General features: G+C 46.7%; 1 protein-coding gene across 1 annotated transcript in view; it reads right to left on the bottom strand.

Annotated features, from left to right (window-relative positions):
• The window catches only part of LOC131668946 (toll-like receptor 6), a 48,729-nt gene extending 32,342 nt beyond the window's left edge, over positions 1 to 16,387 (bottom strand). Inside the window, exon 1 of the mRNA XM_058943451.1 lies at positions 11,996 to 16,387. Within this exon, the coding sequence (XP_058799434.1) occupies positions 12,016 to 15,723 (3,708 nt within the window). The 5' untranslated portion in view covers positions 15,724 to 16,387 and the 3' untranslated portion in view covers positions 11,996 to 12,015. The remainder of the gene's footprint in view (positions 1 to 11,995) is intronic.
• Positions 16,388 to 18,605: the final 2,218 nt, after the last annotated feature.

Here is an 18,605-nt window from a genome sequence, read left to right as displayed (position 1 = left end):
ATCTGTCACCATTGTAAAGCGAGCTTTATAGAACTCACATGAGATTTCGTCGGGGAAAGCGAGGGTCGGAGATCGAGTAGCGCGCAAATAGATAGCAATAACAAAAAAAAATAAAAGATAAAAGAAATGACGTCGAAGGAAAAGGATGAGAAAAAGTGCGATCTGAGGAGAGCCAGAGATTGAGTGAAAGCTACGGTAAATTTAGCAGGTGCACCACACACACACACACACACACACACACACACACACACACACACACACACACACACTTATGCCCGAGTCAATTTTTAGCTTCAGAGGCTTGGTTCTTCGCTCACTCTATCCGTCGAGTGATCTTCTTTCAAAGCGGCATATTGCGTCCTTGCTTGCTTTGTCTCTCTCGAGGGAGAGAGTGCAACCCCCGCAATTTCCGGCGTGCGAAAAACGGAGCCACATAATCGATTAATGGATATTTTTCTCCGGACGACCCCTTCACTCGCTCATTCTCTCTCTCTCTCCGCACACGCGTTGCTTTCCGGACTGGCGCGCCAATGCGTGTACGCGACTTTCCGGTGTGTGCTGCTGTTGTATGCTAGATATCGAAGAGAGAGAGAGGGTGCGCGAAATTAAATGGGCGAGCCGTCCAAGCGTTCTGTTTGAACAAGTGATTTTGCAGATGCTGCCCAGAAAGCGAGAGAGTACGAGATTACTGTTCCGACCTGACGCTTCAAGGGCTGTTAATTAATCTACTCTCTGCAACAGCAACTCCGCGCTTCTTTTTCATTTCCGATTGCAATTCCTAATTTTTTTTTTTTTTTTTTTTTCGTCCACCGACGTACAAATTTGTTTTTCTAACGGTACTGTCGATTTTTCTCATTTTCCGTACCTTTATGACTGTTCAAAATGCTGCATGTCGTCGTGAAAATTCATTAAGGTTCCACGTAGGAAAAAAAGTTATATGAAAGCTAGCAAAAAAGTGGCATCTATTTGGGGATGCTATACAATTTCATTACTGCTCGTATAAAAACATCCCTTCAACTTTTATTAAAGTCCAGGTGGATGTCGCTACTCGCAGTATATGGCTGACCGACCCTCCAATAGTAACTTGTTGGCTAAATTTGCTATACTTTCAGTGTTAGAGAGACACCAGATTCGAATACACATCCAAGAAGGATGAGAAAAAAATTTCTCTCTGTTTTTCACGCAAACCTTGTTGTCCCCTAAAACTTGTTTTATGCGATAATAAAATTTGCATGCTTGTCCGAATATTTCTGGCTCGATATGAAATTTGTTTCGCAAACTACTATCAGATTTTAGGCTTTTAACGCTCTAATAGAATATTCCTCACTCCGCGAATGCTACGGATTTTTTATCGCTCTTTTATGGGGTATCGTAAACAATAATTCATAACTGCTGTAAAAAAGAGAGATTGAAAATTGCAGTGAAAGTTAGAAGCGAGCATTTCTACAAAGTTGCGTTCTCACACAAAAAGGGAAAATCTCAAATTGCCATCAAGTAGAAGTCTGCGAGGTAGCAAATTCCCATAAAGTCAATCAAGCGCACGTAACTTTTCTTGATCGTCAGGGGTAATAATTTTCTTTCCTCTCGTAGGTAACACAGCAGCACCACGTAGCTCTGCACTCCCTTTCTTTTCTTGGAGATCGAGCAGCAGCGGTTGTAACACACATACGCGCGCGCGCACACTTGTCGAATTCCCCTGCGGCTTCGTTCGCTCGGCGAAAAGATTCTTCGGGGGTTGTAAAAGTTTAACGCGGTGGCTCGCTTCTCCTCCGGGGAGATGTATTAACTTTCGATGTGGATCTCTGCATCTGCCCTATAGCAAGCTCCGACTACCCGATAGAGGAAGAAAGAGACGGGATAGATATACGCGCGCTCCGTTCGTCCGGGACACATTTCACCACGCGAGTTGCCAACGTTCAAAAATGAAAATGCTCGGCTGATGCACTCCGGTGTGTAAGTCTCTGTATACGTCTCGTTTCTAGAAATTATGGATGACAATTGTCGAGAAGGGTCAATTGCTAATGTCCACCGGGACGATCCGGCCTTTTCAAAGAAATGGCCCTGTTTATTCTTGTCTCGCATGCAAATTTAATCCTTAGACGTATCGTTTCCGGAATCTATTGGGACGCTGAATGCATTTACGGTGAGCTTCGAACGCTCTGAAAATATTTTATAGCAACCAAAGCTGTGCCCGCGAATCCAAGCAGTTTCACGTCTTTTTCTATTATCCACGAGGGCTTCTTGCCGACCGACCCGAGATATCAACTTGCATGTTACATTTTGTTATCGCAAGCTCAGAGTTTACGATATCGATGTACGTCTTGGGACTTTTGGAATGTTTTCCCTTAGAAGTTACATTTATAAGAATCTGGGAAACTTTCAAGGTCTCCCAAGTTCCGTTTTAGTATTACGCACGATTGCGCTTGCGGCAAAATAGAACAGGCTGGGAGCTGAATCACTCGCGGTGGCAGCCCGCAAAGACGATAAGCGTTGCTCTCGCGCAAGAAGCTGCGGGCTAACGAGAGAAAACAACAAGTGGATCCGAAGTTGTCCTCGTTGAAAATTTGGCCGCTTATAAGCTTCGAGGAAACAAGAAAAGCGAGCAACTACGACTGAGGGATCGAGATAGAAAAGAAAAGTTTGCCTCCGGTCGATTGCCGCGACGAGACTCGTCCTCCTTTACGAAAATATATATACGAGCTCGCCGATTGGATGCGAAACTTTTTGGTCGCTAAGGAGCGACGAATTTGTTTGTCGAGGCGGGAGCTTGGTCGATAGCGTGCGGCGCGCTCGTTAACAGATGGACGTCCCCGCGTTGTTGTCTCGCGAACAAAACTTCCAGTGCGCATTCGTAAGCACATAATTTCCCCCGCCGGTGAAGGCTAAACTTTGTCTGCCCAAAGTCTAATCTCCAATGAAATGCGAGATCCGCGCGGACGGCACAAGTAGTACGAGTGGCTTTGGTCCGGGCGCGCGGACGTTTCGACCGACCGCAGCGCATCGGGGGGAAAAAATCGAATGAACTCTGAAAATGCAAAGCGAATCAAAAGCCAACGGCAACGCTGACGCAGACCGCAGCCGCACGTACGCGACGCTGACTTGGAAACTATGACTAATAGATTTATACGCGTGTCACTCGCGGCTCGAATCGATAACCAGCGACTCCGAGAATTTCACGCTCGCTTTGGCGACTTTTCGTCCAACGCGGGAACGGAAAAAAAGCACGCGCACGTAGCAGCGGCGCGTGGACAAGTTTTTCGTTTTATTTCTCTCGCAAGCCCGCGCGATAGGGCGCTAATAGATCGGATTGTTCCTCCCGTTCTGGCTGCTCTTGTTCCTCTCGCAGGCGCTCGCTCGCTGCAGCCGCCGCGCGAAAAATAAAGAAAAAATGAAAAAGCGAGCGACATCGACAAACTATTTGCACAAGCACGCTGCTTTAATTAACAAAGTTGGCCCGATGTGACTCGGTCGCTATTTGACGGCTCCTTGTTTTCGACGTCACAATGCTACCACCGCACAATGGCAGGTGGCGAGGAGGTAATGGAGGTCCATTAAGCTCGAGCAAGCGAGCGTTTCTGGGTTAGGCGACACGATGACGGATGGCAAATTAAAAGCCTCGCGCGGCGTCGCGGCTTTGTTCGTTTTTAACTGCGCGATCGAACGCGCGCAGCTTTTCGGGGCAATTAACGCTGCGCAAGGTCGTTTGATTTTAAATGCTATACGAGCGAGAGATGGTACCGCGCTACGCGGAACCAAACTCGCGCGCTCAACTTTTGCATAGTTCACTCTGACCGCGCGCGCTCGCTGCTTCGCTCATTACTGTAAGTATTGGCGGCTTGATTGTGGCCACCAGAGTTGCTGCAGTAATAAACGAACTTTGCCCCAAGACTTCGGACTTGAAATATATATATGTTTCTCTTGGCTATTCACCACCAGAGAGGAATGAATTTACGTTTGCGTGCTACTTTGAAAATATCACCACCTTAATTCATTTCAATCTTTAGAGGTTAGTTCTTTAAGGAAAATAATTTCGTTGGAAATCAACTTCCGAATTGAAATGTTTTTTTTTTAACGAACTGGCTGCAGGTATCCGTAAGTTTTCGTATTTCTAAAAGTAAAAATGTGAATTCTTTTATAAAGCCTTTTCTACAGGGCAAATCTATGATTTTTAATAAATATGTTCCTTGAAAATATAATTCTTGAGAGTACACATGGAAAATAGCAAATTTCAGTTAAACTTCACTTCTTTGTCAAAGTTTTTCCTTTACTGATGCATTCACGTACATTAAAATGAATTGCAGTCGAGTATTTTGAGGTGAGAGCTCTAGTAATAGGTCAGAGCGATCAACAATAATCACAATAATAATTTGCAATTCATTACCGATTATGGAAAAAAAAATGAGCATAGGAAACTCGAACGTGTAGTCGTTTGATTTTCGCAATTAAACTGTACTCTTGCTTCGTACGCCGTACTTACTCACTGACTGAACAAGCTTGGATCATTATTGCAAATATTACATTTTCTCAACATTTTGCAAGTTTCCAAGTACTACTCGAACGAGTTGATGGAATTAACTGTCCGCGCGTAAATTTACTTGTATATATTTCTTTTCCGTGCGGTAAAGTAAATTCTTGCAAGTAGATATTTGTCCATAAAATTTTTTAAAAACATACATTTTGAATAATTGTAAAATGTGTCGCAATATTTTGTTTGTGAAACTTGTATACTTGCATTCGGAAAAACATGTATGCATATATTCGAACGATTTCCTCGTACGCGTGGAATTCAATCAGCATTTTTATCAATTTACATACCAATAGCCTTGATCAAATATGTCGCCAAATGCATTTGTACGAATTTCGTGTTTTCATAAATAAAAAAACAGATCTTCCGGCTGGAAAACAACCTATCGCTGAACATGAAAAACCATAGATAATATAACCATATAAAATGAATTATTATAATTTTCATCGCCACTGGGTTTCAACGCAATAAAGAGTTCGAGACAAGTCTTATTCGATGTAAATGCTGGTTCAAGTATCAAAATGACCTACATTCAACTAATGTACGCAGCCATCTACATCGTTAGTTTAACGAGAAATCTCCAGCGTGGCGGGAGCAGAAAAACCAAAGGTCGGTCAGAAAAAAGCTTCCGTTTGGTTTTTCCCCTCTCGTAGCAGTATCCCAAGGAAAGCGCTGGTAGTCGTCGTTAAAAGGACATTAAATGCCGATTTCTCAGAGTTTTTGTTAAAGTTGGTTGTTCTTTCGTCGAAGACAACGACGGCGAAGCACATAGCTTCCGATCAAAAATTGCCGTTAAGAGTTAATGAGATTAATGTCGTACTCGAGTAGTTTTCCAATACGTGCTTTCGCGTCTTCCGTGCTGGCCACGTGACAACGGGGCGAAGCACCGTCTCGTTGCGTCTCTGTATCTCGTTAGTGTCTCGTTTTCGATCGTATTACACTGGGGCAGACGATCTCGCCAAGTCTTTCGTAACAATCATTGCCGAGTTTGTTAAGCACGCTCGGGCGTTACGTAAGTTTTTACTTTTCAACTTAGCTCTGATTAAAGTTGCAGGTTTCACGTAGTAGAGCGACGATCAGTCTAATTGTTGAGTAAATGGCTCACGTGAGAAGACAATTCCTTGGGATTCCTGAACGTAACCGCCGCACACTAGAGCTAGAGAGCAACGCTCTGACTGAATTTGCAGCTCCGCGCTGATTAGATATCTTGTCAGATAAACCCACCCCCCAAGTTTAATTAGACTTTGTAGCAGTTTGATAATACTCCTCGTTTATTACTGGGATAAATGCTTGCCACGAGTAAGTTTGGCCAACTTATTCCCACGCCAAACTAACTTTTGACAAAGCACTTTTAATCAGTTTCTTCTTCTTCTTCTTCCTCTCTATCGGAAATCACACGTATGGCACCGCATTCGAATTCTCGTCTGAATTTCGACGAACTATTCGCCGTGCGCAATTAACGAAACCGGCATTGTTCGCTCGCTCTCGCCTATTATCTGGAAATTCGCAGTCAGTGTGTAAACAATAGCCTGATTCATCTCTTCGACGCGAGCGCAGCAGGCAGAGTATCCGATCGTTCGCGCAGGTTGCGCCCACAAAGCACTTTAATCGCGTCAGATACGAATATTAAAACGAATCACGACTCCACCTGCGGCAATCTCCGCCCGCGCGCGCCTCGCCAGATATTTTTGGAATTAATGTGGCGAACGTGCAATTTTTTCCGCGAGCTGCCGTTCCCCGGCGGCGCTCTTCATTACGTTTTTATGCGCGACGACGCGACGACGCGAAGAAGCGTCGACGACGGCGAAGACGACGTCGACGATGGAGTCAGGCAGTGGCGCTTAATCACGAGCGTGCTCCGCTGAGAACTTTGGGCGAGGCGCCGAGCGGACAAATTAATTCCTTCGCTTAATTTTAATACGCTGCAGTCGCCGCTGGGAGAATCGTTCGCAACTCCAAAAGCTCTCTCTCTCTCCCTCTCTCCTGTTGTTCATCGTTCTAATGCGCGAGCATGCTTTATGCATGAGCCATGCTAGTCGTGCGATTGCCGAGGCTTTTACGACCAACACGAAAATTACACAAAAACTGATTAATATTTCAGTTCTGTGTGCGCGTGCGTGTGTCTGCCTGCCATTTTGGGATAACGCGTACCCCAAGTCGATCATGTATTATTTCGTTTTTGCTCGATCATTTTCGCACGAGACACTCCGCAACTGCCGTTTCACATGTACGATCAATTAATAATATCTTGCTTGGATTGTGGGCTGGAACTTGTAAATTATAAACAATTTTCGAATTGTGTTGTATTTCCCTTTTCTATGTTGCATACAGATCTACCAAAACCGATGCAAAATTTTACATTCATACTAATTCATGTGTCATTGTTGTATAGAATATTTTCAATTTACGTATTCAATTTTTCTAGAAAAAAGAATTTCCATTGATATATTCTACATAACACAGCAACACGAGGTCAGTGTAAAAAACAATATCGATTTATAGCGTTCACAGTACACACATTCATCGCATTGCAAAAAAAAACAGGAGAGAGAGAGAGAGAGAGAGAGAGAGAGAAGAAAAATAAACCCGAATAGAGCGAGAAAAAAAGAACGAGTATAAAAACGTACAACAAGCCAATAAAGCACTACAGCTCTTTTTTCCCAGCGCAAAGTCTGCCAGGCGTGAAAACGACTTCGCGGGTGGCGCAAAGAACTCCAACAGTTCGTCATAATTAACGCATTACATATACTGTGCACGGTAGCTCGGGCGTTATAATCTCTGCTCTCGCATAGCGACTATCGTGTGCGCAATATAAAAGCGTTTTGGCGCTGGCTAATTTGCCGTGAACAAGAAAAAAAGATAAGAAAAAAGAATGAAAAATGATGTCCAATTCCGTTGGCAAAGTGTCGGTTAGATCATTATTTCGGTGGAATTAGCAGAAAAGCACGGCTCTCGGAGGAAATAAAAAAGTTTGTTTTAAGAGTCGCACAACCTCTCTGTCTCTCTAGCGTGCATAATACTCGAGGAGAGAGAAAGAAGAAAAAGCGCATGCGCGTGGTTAACGAATATTCCACGTAGGAGCGAATCACGAAAATCTAATAATTCGAGAAGCTCGAGCGAGAAAGAGAAAACGCTTTCCATCTGGATGATGAAGGGTAGCTTGCAAGCGTGGAAAGCTTTTGACGCTGGATATCTGCCGTAGAAAGCGTGCAGCGTAGGAATAAAGTGTAAAACGGAAAGAGAGCCAATCTCTCTTTACGCTTACGCCACTCTTGTTTCCGCATCAGTTAATATTGCCAGGATATCCTGGCGTCAATCAAGAAGTATATATATATATATATATATACCATCTCTTCTCACTTTAATTTTCACACGTCGCTAGCCGTGCCGATTTTCTCTTCACCAAACTCTATGTATTGGCTCGCTCCTTATGGATCGCCGAGTTTTCGAATTGCTGCGGTATATACTTTTAAAGTTATCGCGACTTTCTTTCTTTTTTCCAAAGTAAAACGAGTTTCACCGATGCAGATTTGACTGCTGGGCTTTGAATTTTCTGCAAATCCCAGCTTTTATTTGATGAGATGGAATTCCAAATCAGCGAGCTTTTCTTCAGATTCGATCGAGGTCACATAACTTTTTTTTAGATAAACTGCAGTTGCGTCATCGGCAATTTTATTTCCGATCGGTCGACATACATTGATTGCTAACCCACATTATATCGTTGTCGCATTAGCCGCAGCTCAGAGATAGCTTGTTGCAATGCGATTATCGATCAATCTCTTCATTACATTGACGCAATTCAAGATAATTATAATTTCATTATTTGCCGGGAATGTGCTCGAAAAGCAGAAGCCGGATTAACGTAACTCGATTATGCAACGACGAAGAAAGCAACGCTGAGCTGTATTTATTTATTCGTTTATTTTTCTTTTACGCCAACCGGAACGCAGTCAAAGCGTTAGCGAATTATAAGAAAACGCTCGCGAACGTTTGGCGGTGCAATTGTTACGATCGCATAATTAATCAGATTAATTTTTTAATTAGAAGCAATTTCACCCTGCCTCCACACTTCAATATGCGCAATCTCTTAATTGCGTTTTCTCACTGGGCTTCCACCTAATAACCTCGCGTTCCATCCGAAGTCCTTTTCGTCAGGAGCACGGAACGGAGAGAAAAATCCATGCATTAATTACTCAATAATATTCCACTCACTGCCGACGTGATTTATATTCCAGTCGACGTAACTCTGACACACAGACAGGGGCATACCTATACGCACTCGCGCTCAAGGGAATCAAATCAAGCGTAAGCTTTTTCCCTCAGTTTTCCCGGCGCGGCGCATAGGGGCTCATCCGGCGCGGATCGATCATAGGAAGTCTCGCCTCATTCGCTCCTGCCCTTCCGAGCCCCCCTTTCTCTCCTCGTACTTCCATTATGATATATATATATATATATATATATATATATATATATAGATATATATAAATATATATCTCTCATTGCTTTTAATAGCTCGACATATATGCCGTGGCAAGTGAAAAGTCATTCTTTCGCCATCTATTCTCGGAATCTTGAGCTATTATTAAAGTGGCTATTTTTCCGCGAAAGCTCAGATTAATAAGAGAGCCCTTTGCTCGAGATAAGCTTGCGACTGGCAGCTGCTTGCCTCGTGCTGCGACTTACAAGAGACCAATTTTTTTCACTTGATTTTTTTCACTTTCATAAAAGTTGATTTCAAACTTGTTGACTGTGCCTATAAACGACGCTTCATTGCTCTACAGCTTTCATTTTAATGCCATGCTGGTTGTTTTATTTTATCTGCTTTTATGCTTTCGCTGCAATCGATTTTTTTTCGTTTGGATGCAACAATGACAAAGTTATATATTCATGTTGTTCGAAGTGGGCTTTAAATTTAACTGTAAATTAGTTATATAAGTAAATGAAATTGTTAAAATGTTGAAAAAGAGTTTGATACAATTTTTCAAATCATTTATATTTTCAAAGGTTACGCATAATATAGAATATGAATTTGTTTGATTGTTCGGTAATATCGAGCTCGTATTTTAAATGAAATTGAAGAAAATGAAACGAAAGCGTGGGTCGTTAAATCTCGAGATTTAACCGTACGACGATGGCGGTGGTTTCTTTACAAAGCGCATCAAGTAGTAAGTGCCAGAGTGCAGTCAGACTCTGACACCTATACCAAGGTTATTTCTATTTCTTCCTTTTTTTAATGAATGAGATACGTACGTTTCACGGAATTGCCACGAGCGCAAAGTGATGACGAATAAAAGAACGAACCTGCGAGTACATCTCGAGCTTGAGGGCAGTAAAGTATATAGCTCACCACAAGCGCGACCACTTAAGAAACGATTTTCTCTGCGATAATCCACAGCCACCGTTAAAAAGATAACAACAAAAAAGATCTCGAGTATATAGGCTCGCTGGCTACGACGCGACGGAAGAGCAAAGAGCAAGCACGAGATCGCAGCGACGTTCGCGCCTAACGAGCTTCTCGCGAGAGCTTTCATCGCACGTATCGCTCGTGCTGAAGTATTTTTCTCGAGTTCCGAGAATGCGCATCGACCTCGCGGCAATAAATTTGTTTTCCTTTTCCTCTCGTTTCATTAATTAAATTTCACGTTTCAGCCGTCAAGAACGCGATATTACTTTTTGACGTTTATCAATTATTTTCGACACATCCCATTTGTTTCCACCGTTCGCGAGCGGTACACTAGCTGCGAGGGTAAAATGAATATTCGGAAAACCTATTGGCGAAACGCCCTCGAGTTTTAATCCAAATTTATGTGCACTCGATATCAATCCGCGAGTTCGCGCGCGTATGCGTGTTCGTTCTTTCAATATAAGCTGATATTTCGTTCATTAACGGGTCCCATTTAACCGAGTTCTATTAACCCCCCGAGCTTATTATATTCGAGTGTAATTATCATCGAACCATTTTATTGTCGCGTTCACTTAACAAACAAACCTCTCTTCTTTCTTAAGAGAGAAAAGAAAATCCTTTTCAATATGACAAAAAGAAAAAGGACAATGATTGTCGCTGAAAAAGAAAAGCAGGAGAGGGAAAATTCACAGTAGCAGCAGCAGCAGCAGCAGCAGCAGCAAGTACGACGAGCAAGAGAAATGTGACTAACGTGGCGAAGAATGCGGTAATGAAGCCCCGCGCACCGTACACTATTTGATTGTCGCGGTGGAAATTCATGCGAGCCCGGCTCTCGGCAGCGGCGGCAGCGGCGGCAGCGGCCCCGGGGTGCTTATTCGATTGTCTCATATTTCGATTGTTGGAGGCTCGCGCGCGCTAATGAAGCGCTCGGCGGCGCCGCCAGTATGCAATTGCGAGCGCGCACTCGCGCCCTCCACAGTCTGCACGATTTTTTTCCGCGCGCGCCCACGTTCTTTTGTCCTCGCCAACTCGCTTCGTGAATATTGCGCGATCCTCTATTAACTTTTGCTCTCGCTTTCAGTCGGTTTCTCTCTCTCTCTCTCTCTTCTTCTGGTTTTTTTTTCGTCTTATCGACGCACATGGCTGCTTGACCAATTCCTTACTTAAGACTTGATTGGGGTTCGCAAAAAGTTTGTAAAAAAAAAGGAAAAGAGCAAGATGAAGTCAACATAGAGGCTCAAGTAGCCCAGAAAGAAGAACGACCTACGTAATCGCGAGTGGAGTGAGCTTTAGCTCGGTCGACGCGAGGAAAAGGGACGCTTTCAATTGTGAGCTCCGTCTTGCGTATCCCTTTTACTTCGGGAGAGCGCGTACGTTTGTACGTCAGCACCCACGCACGGTTCTCATAAATTTTTCCCTGTCTCGCTAGGCGTAATCGCATCAAAGGAAAATTTCTCCGCTGCTGCTCGCGAGTAAATATGTATATCATGGACGTGTTTAATATTTGTCTCTCTTTCGCTAACTCCGTTGCACGCGTTGAAGAGAGAAATCCTGAGAATCCATTTAATAATGCACGTGCGTACGCCCTCGCGGCTAATGTAAGCCAGCAAACTTTGGAATATTAGTGTATTCCAACATTAATATCGGATGAATATTGCAAGGGCTTTGTTTACGTGCTCGCGCGCAACTGCATTATTACGAAAGCAGTAAACATAATAAGCCCGGATATATATAGTTTTATTTAGACTATTGTCTTTGCTCAAACATTTTTTCGTGTACACACACCGACATGCGTGCGTGTGTGCAGTTTTTCGACGAAGATTGGCTCGCAACGCACTAAGAAAAGCTTAATAATTAGAACTTTGAGGTTTCAGTTTGAGAGCGAATGTAATCAAATGTTATTCTCGCGGCCTGCTAATTAGACGCGGCGAGTCTGGTTATAACGCTCGCGCAAAGAGTAAACGCGCCCATTCGCACACGCGCGACGACAGAGCATAGTCGTTGAAGGAGATGAACGCGAAAGGAGCGTTGAAATACTTTGAGAGATGAAATGTGACGAGTCTCACCTATTGCAGTGGCACCTGTCTCACGCCCACAGGTGCTGGTGCTGCGGCGGCGGCGGCGGGGTCGGCAGCGAAGGCGGCCTCTCGAGCGGCACCGGCGACACCTCGGGCATGGCGAACCTCAATTTCTGCCAGAACAGCTTGTCGCCCCAGACGAGCAGCGTGTGCGAGGACAGCCGCTTCCTCAGGTCGGAGTCGAGGTCGCGGGGGCAGACGCCGCCGACGAGCAGCAGTATGACGCTGCGGCCGCGGCCCTTGAGCGCCTCCCTGAGGGCGGCCTTGAACTCGAACCTGGACCACTCGCCGTGGAGGAAGTTGCGCGACAGCACGAGGATGGTGCGCCTGGACGAGTCGGCGGCCTCGGCGACGGCGTCGGCGACGTTCGAGCCGGCGCCTAGGTCGCGATAGTGCAGGCAGAGCCGGTAGTTGGTCTCGAGGCCGGGCACGAGCACGCGCGACACGAAGCTCTCGTCGACCGCCGAGTACGAGATGTAGGCGTCGAACGGCTTCTCGCGGTCCTCGAAGGCGGCCGTCTTGTAGCAGGCGCGCAGGCCGCAGCGGCTGGCCGCCCAGGCCCGCAGGGCGCGCCGATGCCGGAGCGCGGCGCAGAGCAGGGCCAGGATGACGCAGAGCAGCGCGGCGGTGGCCAGCAGCAGAGGCAGGTAGGTCTCGAGCGAGCGGTCGCGCACGCTGGACGTGACGCTGCTCAGCGCCGCGCAATTCACGATGGACCCGTTGACTTGCGCCAGCAGCGGCATGCCGAGGCTGCAGGTGACGCGTCGCCAGTCGGATATCTTCTCCTTGTGCGCGGCCATCCACTCGCGCACGCGGTCCACGTAGGCGCAGTCGCAGTGCCAGGGGTTGCCCGCCAGGCTGACGTCCACGAGGTAGGGGTTGCGCGCGAGCAGCCACAGCGCGAAGCTGCCCAGGCGGTTGCTGTCGAGGCGGAGTATCTCCAGGTTGCGCAGCGGCAAGAACGTGCCGTTGTCGATGTAGGCCAGCTGGTTGTTCTGCAGGTAGAGCTCCTTCAGCGACTCCATCGGCGCCAGCTCCATGCCGTGGAGCGCGGCTATGCGGTTGTTCTCCAGGTGCAGCACCGCGAGCTTCTTCAAGCCGCTGAAGGTGAAGTTGCGAATGGACACGATGTTGCTGTCGTTGGCGTAGAGGATCTCGAGATTCTTGCGGCCGATGAACGAGTGCGAGGTGAGCTCCCCCAAGTCGTTGCCGTCGAGGTAGACCTCGGTGGCGTCCATGGGCAGTCTGCCGGGCAAGCGCTTGTAGCCGGAACTGGAGCAGTCGACGACGTTCGCGGCCCACGACTGGTCGTGATAGCACGTGCAGTTGGCCGGGCACGTCATCTCGCAGTCGCAGGCGTCAAAGTCACAGCAGTGGCACAACGCGAAGCAGTGGGCCGTGTAGCCGCAGAGGAACTGCGCGGGCTTGGCGTCCAGCAGCGGTATGAACGAGCGACGCCTGTCGTACGGCAGTCTGCAATAAACCGACTCGAGATCCATCACCCGCGGATGCTGGCGCAGGGTCAGATAATTAATTCGCTGCAGCCACTCGGTGGTGCAGTCGCAGACGAACGGGTTGCCCCCGATGTAGAATTCCGGCAGTGGCCTGTCCGCCGGCACCTGGGAAAGCTGAAACGACGACAGCTCCATGCGTACGATCTGGTTGGCGTAGAGGTCGACCCGCGTGAGATTGCGCTTGCCGACGAAGCTCTGCGGATCGACGCTGTGGATCTCGTTGTCGTTGAGAAAGAGTAGCTCGATCGACTCGGGTATCGAGTGCGAGCTTATGCGCGTCAGCCGGTTGAACGAGGCGTCGAGTGTTTGCAGTCGTAGATTCGGATGCGGCGGCGCTCGACCCAAATCAATGATCGCGTTCTTGTGCACGTCCATCCATTGCAGATGGCTCGGCAAATAACCGAAGTCGAATCGCTCGATCATATTGTCGGAGACGTTTAACCAGAGCAAACTACTGACGTTGACGAACGACGTCGACATGTCCTCGAGGATATTCGAGTCCAGTCGTATGGCTTGCAAGCTCGGGTTGCCGCGGAATGCCTCGCTGTCGACGTGCTCGATTTTGTTACGCGCCAGATTCAGAATCTGCAGGGTCGGCAGCTCGGCAAACACGTCTCGCGTGATATTACTTATGTAGTTGTTCATCAGTCTCAGGCCGTACAGGCCAGTCATACCTTCGAAATTCGATCGCTCCAATTGCTCGATGCGATTCTCGCCGAGATCCAGCATTTTCAGAATGCCCATGTCTTTCAGGGCGCTCGGTATGCTGTCTAGATTGTTGCCCGACAGCTGCACGTCCTGGATGCTCGAGCAGTTTTTGAAAGCGTCGGGGTGGATGCCCTCGAGCAAGTTGTAATTCATCGAGAGCAGGGACAAGGCGAACAAGCCGTTAAGCGATTGACCGTCCAGGTATCTCAGTCGATTGTGGGAGATTTCCAACGTGTGCAGATTGCTCATGGGCGCAAAAGTGTCGGCCGGTATAGTCTCGATCTCGTTGTACTTGAGATTCAGAATCTGCAGAGTGTACAGATCCTTGAACATCGCCGGGTCCAAATTGTCGATGCGATTGAAGGACAGATCAAGAAGCACCAGCCTAATCAAGCCGGCGAACGTAGCCGAATTCATCCACGAGCTGGTGAGCACGTTCTTCGAAAGATCCAGCGAGACCAGCTGATTCATGTTGGCCACGAGTCCCGGAGCGAGCACGCCGATGGAATTGTTCTGCAACTTGAGCTCCTTCAGCGAGTTGCCAGCCTCGCGAAACACTTCCGATGGCAAGGCGACGATCCTGTTGTCCGACAAATCCACACTCCTCAGTGATCTCAAGCCGTGAAAAGCCTCGTCCTCGACCACGGCAATCCCGTTGCCAGCGAGGTTCAGCATGCCAAGACGTCGCAGCGAGGAGAACACGCGGGCCGGCAACACCGAGATCCTATTGTGCGACACGTCGAGGTTACGTATATCGAGGGCGCAACTCGCCGCCGTGGGTGCACTCATCAGCTGCTCGAGCCTGCGAGGCTTTCTCGCCGAAGCGCCGGCGACACCGCGCAGACCAAAGTCCAGCTCGGTCAACTCCTCCAAGAGGTTGTACGACAAGTTCAGGCCAACGAGATTTGCCAGTGGGCAGAAACTTTCGCCGGGTACCTGCCAAATGTTGTTGCCCGAGAGGTCGATCTTCTCCAGTTGACTGGCCGCAGCGAACGTCCCTGGCTCGAGCTCCAGCGAGCCGCGTCTCTGGCCAGCCTCCGTTTTTATCGTCAAATTTCGCAGATCGCGCAGTCCCGTCAGAACGAGCCTGCCAACTCGGCAGCCGGTTATTCTTAGCGAGCGCATACGCCAGAGATGCGAAAGCTCCTCGGTGTTCAAAGATGCTCGCTTGTCTTGCCGCCGCGACGGCAAATTGAAGTCGTCGTCGAGCTGCTCTCCGCTCTCGAGACAATGAAGCGTCAACGAGGTCAACGACTCGCTTGGTATCTCACTGAGATTCACCCGGTTGCTTGCACTGGTAGCCAGCTCGTTTTGTAAACAGACGAGGCTGCCCTCGCTAGGCGAGTCCCACTCGCAATGCCGTGGCACTTTCAGAGTTGTCGCGTCGACGTTGCTGTTGCTGCTGCTGCCGCTACCGCTGCTGCTCATCATCGCCGCCATGTGACCGACGTTCAGAGCCAATAGCAGCAACGCCAGGATCGTTAGCCGGCTCATCTTCGAAATTCCGATAATTACTTTACACGATTACACGTACACACACACGCGCAGTTTCAGAACGCTACTGAGCTTGCGAGATCCATCACGGTTTTTTTTTCGTCGCGGAAAGCGTGGGGGGAGCGTATCCCGATAATGGCAGTGTCGAGAGGAACGAACGAACGATAGAGAATGTCAGAGAGAGAGAGAGAGAGAGAGAGAGAGAGAGAGAGAGAGGGAGAGAGAGAAAGAGAGAGAGTAGAAAAATGCCCGCAAGTGGCTACAGCAACAACGTGGCGGCAGCTGCAATCCCTCTTGTGTCCCCCGCGAAATTACGATCACGTCCGGCGCCGCTGCTACTGCTACTGCTGCTGATGATGGACAGCCGGCGGAAGAGCCTCCGCTCGGCTTTGCCCTTTACCCCTACGCTACGCATCGGTGCGCGACTACTTTTAGTTCTTATTTCTTTTATATGTAGTCTATCTATAATTTAACCCTTTCATCTCGTCACCTCTAACGCGCGTGTCAATTCGCACTCTAACGAAAACAAAACGGTGTATCTTGTGCGCGCACTTCCTTCCCAATACTTGCTCGTGAACTTTATTAAAAACAGCTAGTTCCGTACAAGCACGTATAAAGTGAGGTGACCGCTCGACAGGCAGCGCGAGACTGACTGACTGCAGGCGAACGAGCGAACTTAGTCGAGGCGGCGCGCCACGAGTGACTGGCGCGCGCAGGGGGTAAGAGAAACGACGGCATATCCCGCCTCGTACAGACCTTCCCCACCACGATCACCACCACCACCGCTGCCGCCGCCACCACCACCACCACTACCACCAATTCGCAACGTGTCACTGTACCAAGGGCCAGTGCATCGTAGTCGTATTTCTTTCTGCGTGCGCGAATTTTCGCGCAGGTGCATGCACGCGAAAATTGAGGGGAGGCCTTGCCTTTTTATTCGATCAGCCGCGCTACATTCAACGCCACTACGTTTTCACGCCCTTGTGATTTACTCGAACCAATTGTTTTATTAATTTCCTTTTTGTTTTTGATCACGTCGAAATTGCATACAAATTTTTGGGAGTGTCGCTAGAACTTTATGTGATGTTGATTACTTGACTTCTATCGCTAGATAGGTACACTCGACAGTCAGATTCACTTAAAATTTAAAAAAGTAAGCCTCGAAATTCACTTGAATCTTAAAAGTCACAGAATGATTTAGATTACTTGCAGATCGATTGAATAAGCAATAAAGAAAATGAAATTGTTAAATAGATTTCATAAAGCACTGTGGTTTTCAAAAACACCTTCGTAAGTTGATCATTCATCAGTTTTAAAATTACCCTGGCTTTTCAAATTTCATATATACGCGATGGATCTTATGCGTTCTGTACAGATTAATAAAACGAAAAGAAACTCAAGGCGGTTATACGTGAAAAGCGGAAAGAGTAGAAAAAAGAAAGAAATTTCAATTGATTTGAAAAACAATTTTTTTGTGCCCGTATTATCTGACTAATTTGCGACGTTTATTTGCCCGTTTAATACTCCGACACCTCGTTCTGCACTGTGCAAACGCAATTACGAAAGGGGACGCGACACGACGCCGGCAATAATGACGAAATTCAACGAGGCAATAATTGACAGCTGCAAAAAAATATTTGGACAGTCGAAAATAGTGAACTTTCTCTCCTGAGTCTTTATAAATTTTACATGAGGTCTCTTTTTTTGCGAGGGGACGGTTTTAGTCAGCGACCACGCGGAGCACTGACTGGCCGTCTCTCTCTCTCTCTCGACCTAGCCAGTTTGGTTGACATTTTTTGTGCCTTTTTCCTGTTTTCGCGTCTCTCCCTCTCTGTCTCCCTCTCTCTCTATCTCTCTCGGGCTGTGTATATTCAGTTCAGCCTCCCCTCAAAAAAAGTGGTCGGACGAGCGGGCGCATACAGCGTGCACGATTTTTTCAGTTATGCAAATCCTCTACAAGCGGCTTCGGTCTTTCTCTTACTCTTTCCCCTGTCACCCTCGTGACACGGGCGACGTCCTCTTCTGTTTTCTAGCTCCTCCATAGTATGCTTCCTTCTGCTCTTATTGCACGCAGGACGAGCGAGCGCGCAACTTCGCAATTATGCAGACGATGGTATAATAGAGTGAAGCATTCAAGCAGCGAGCTGATGAATTGGATACCAAACCGCCAAAGCACGAGAATCCAGTGGTGGCACTCACCACACACACACGCACGCACGCACGAATGACGGAATTTTTTCCGTACCAATTGATTGTTGCACCTCCGCTAGCTTGTTCAAATGTTATTGGAGGGAAAAGCGTTATCGGCAATGGACCCTTGTTCTTCTACTATTTTTACTTTATTTTCAGTGTTTGAACGGCCCTGTTGACAATGAATTATTCATTATCTCGAGGATGTCCGCTCGATCGACCGTTACGTCTTATTTATTTTGGAAAGCTAAGTGTTCTTCTCTTGATTTTTAATGTCAAAACAGATTTTTTTCGCTCTCTAAGCAAAAAACGTGGGTGAGATTATTAATAAATTTTCTAAATGAATTAGATCAGCGAATCGTAATTTTATATTCACATGCTGTATTATTTATTGTGACTTTGTGTTGACCTGGTGTGATGAATAATGGATGCAACTTTTGGTTTATACGTCTAACTTTCACAAATAACATAAAATTTCGTGGTTTTACATAGCGCATTAATATTTATGGCTGCTCGAATTATTTTAAAATATCATAGCGACTTAATATTTCTATAATTTAAACAATAATCAAAACAATATAATAATTTTATATTAAAATAATATATATTTTTATATATTATATGGCTAATTTTTTAAAACAAATATTAAATTAAAAATAAATTTGCTCAAATTCAACTTTGTAAAATAGCTT

Source organism: Phymastichus coffea, unplaced genomic scaffold (genome assembly GCF_024137745.1).
Source record: "Phymastichus coffea isolate CEN01 unplaced genomic scaffold, Cenicafe_Pcof_1.1 PCOF00085, whole genome shotgun sequence".
In the NCBI taxonomy this organism is placed as follows: domain Eukaryota; kingdom Metazoa; phylum Arthropoda; class Insecta; order Hymenoptera; family Eulophidae; genus Phymastichus; species Phymastichus coffea.
The sequence above is the reverse complement of the archived record's forward strand: the minus strand, read 5'-3'. Positions and strand labels throughout refer to the sequence as shown.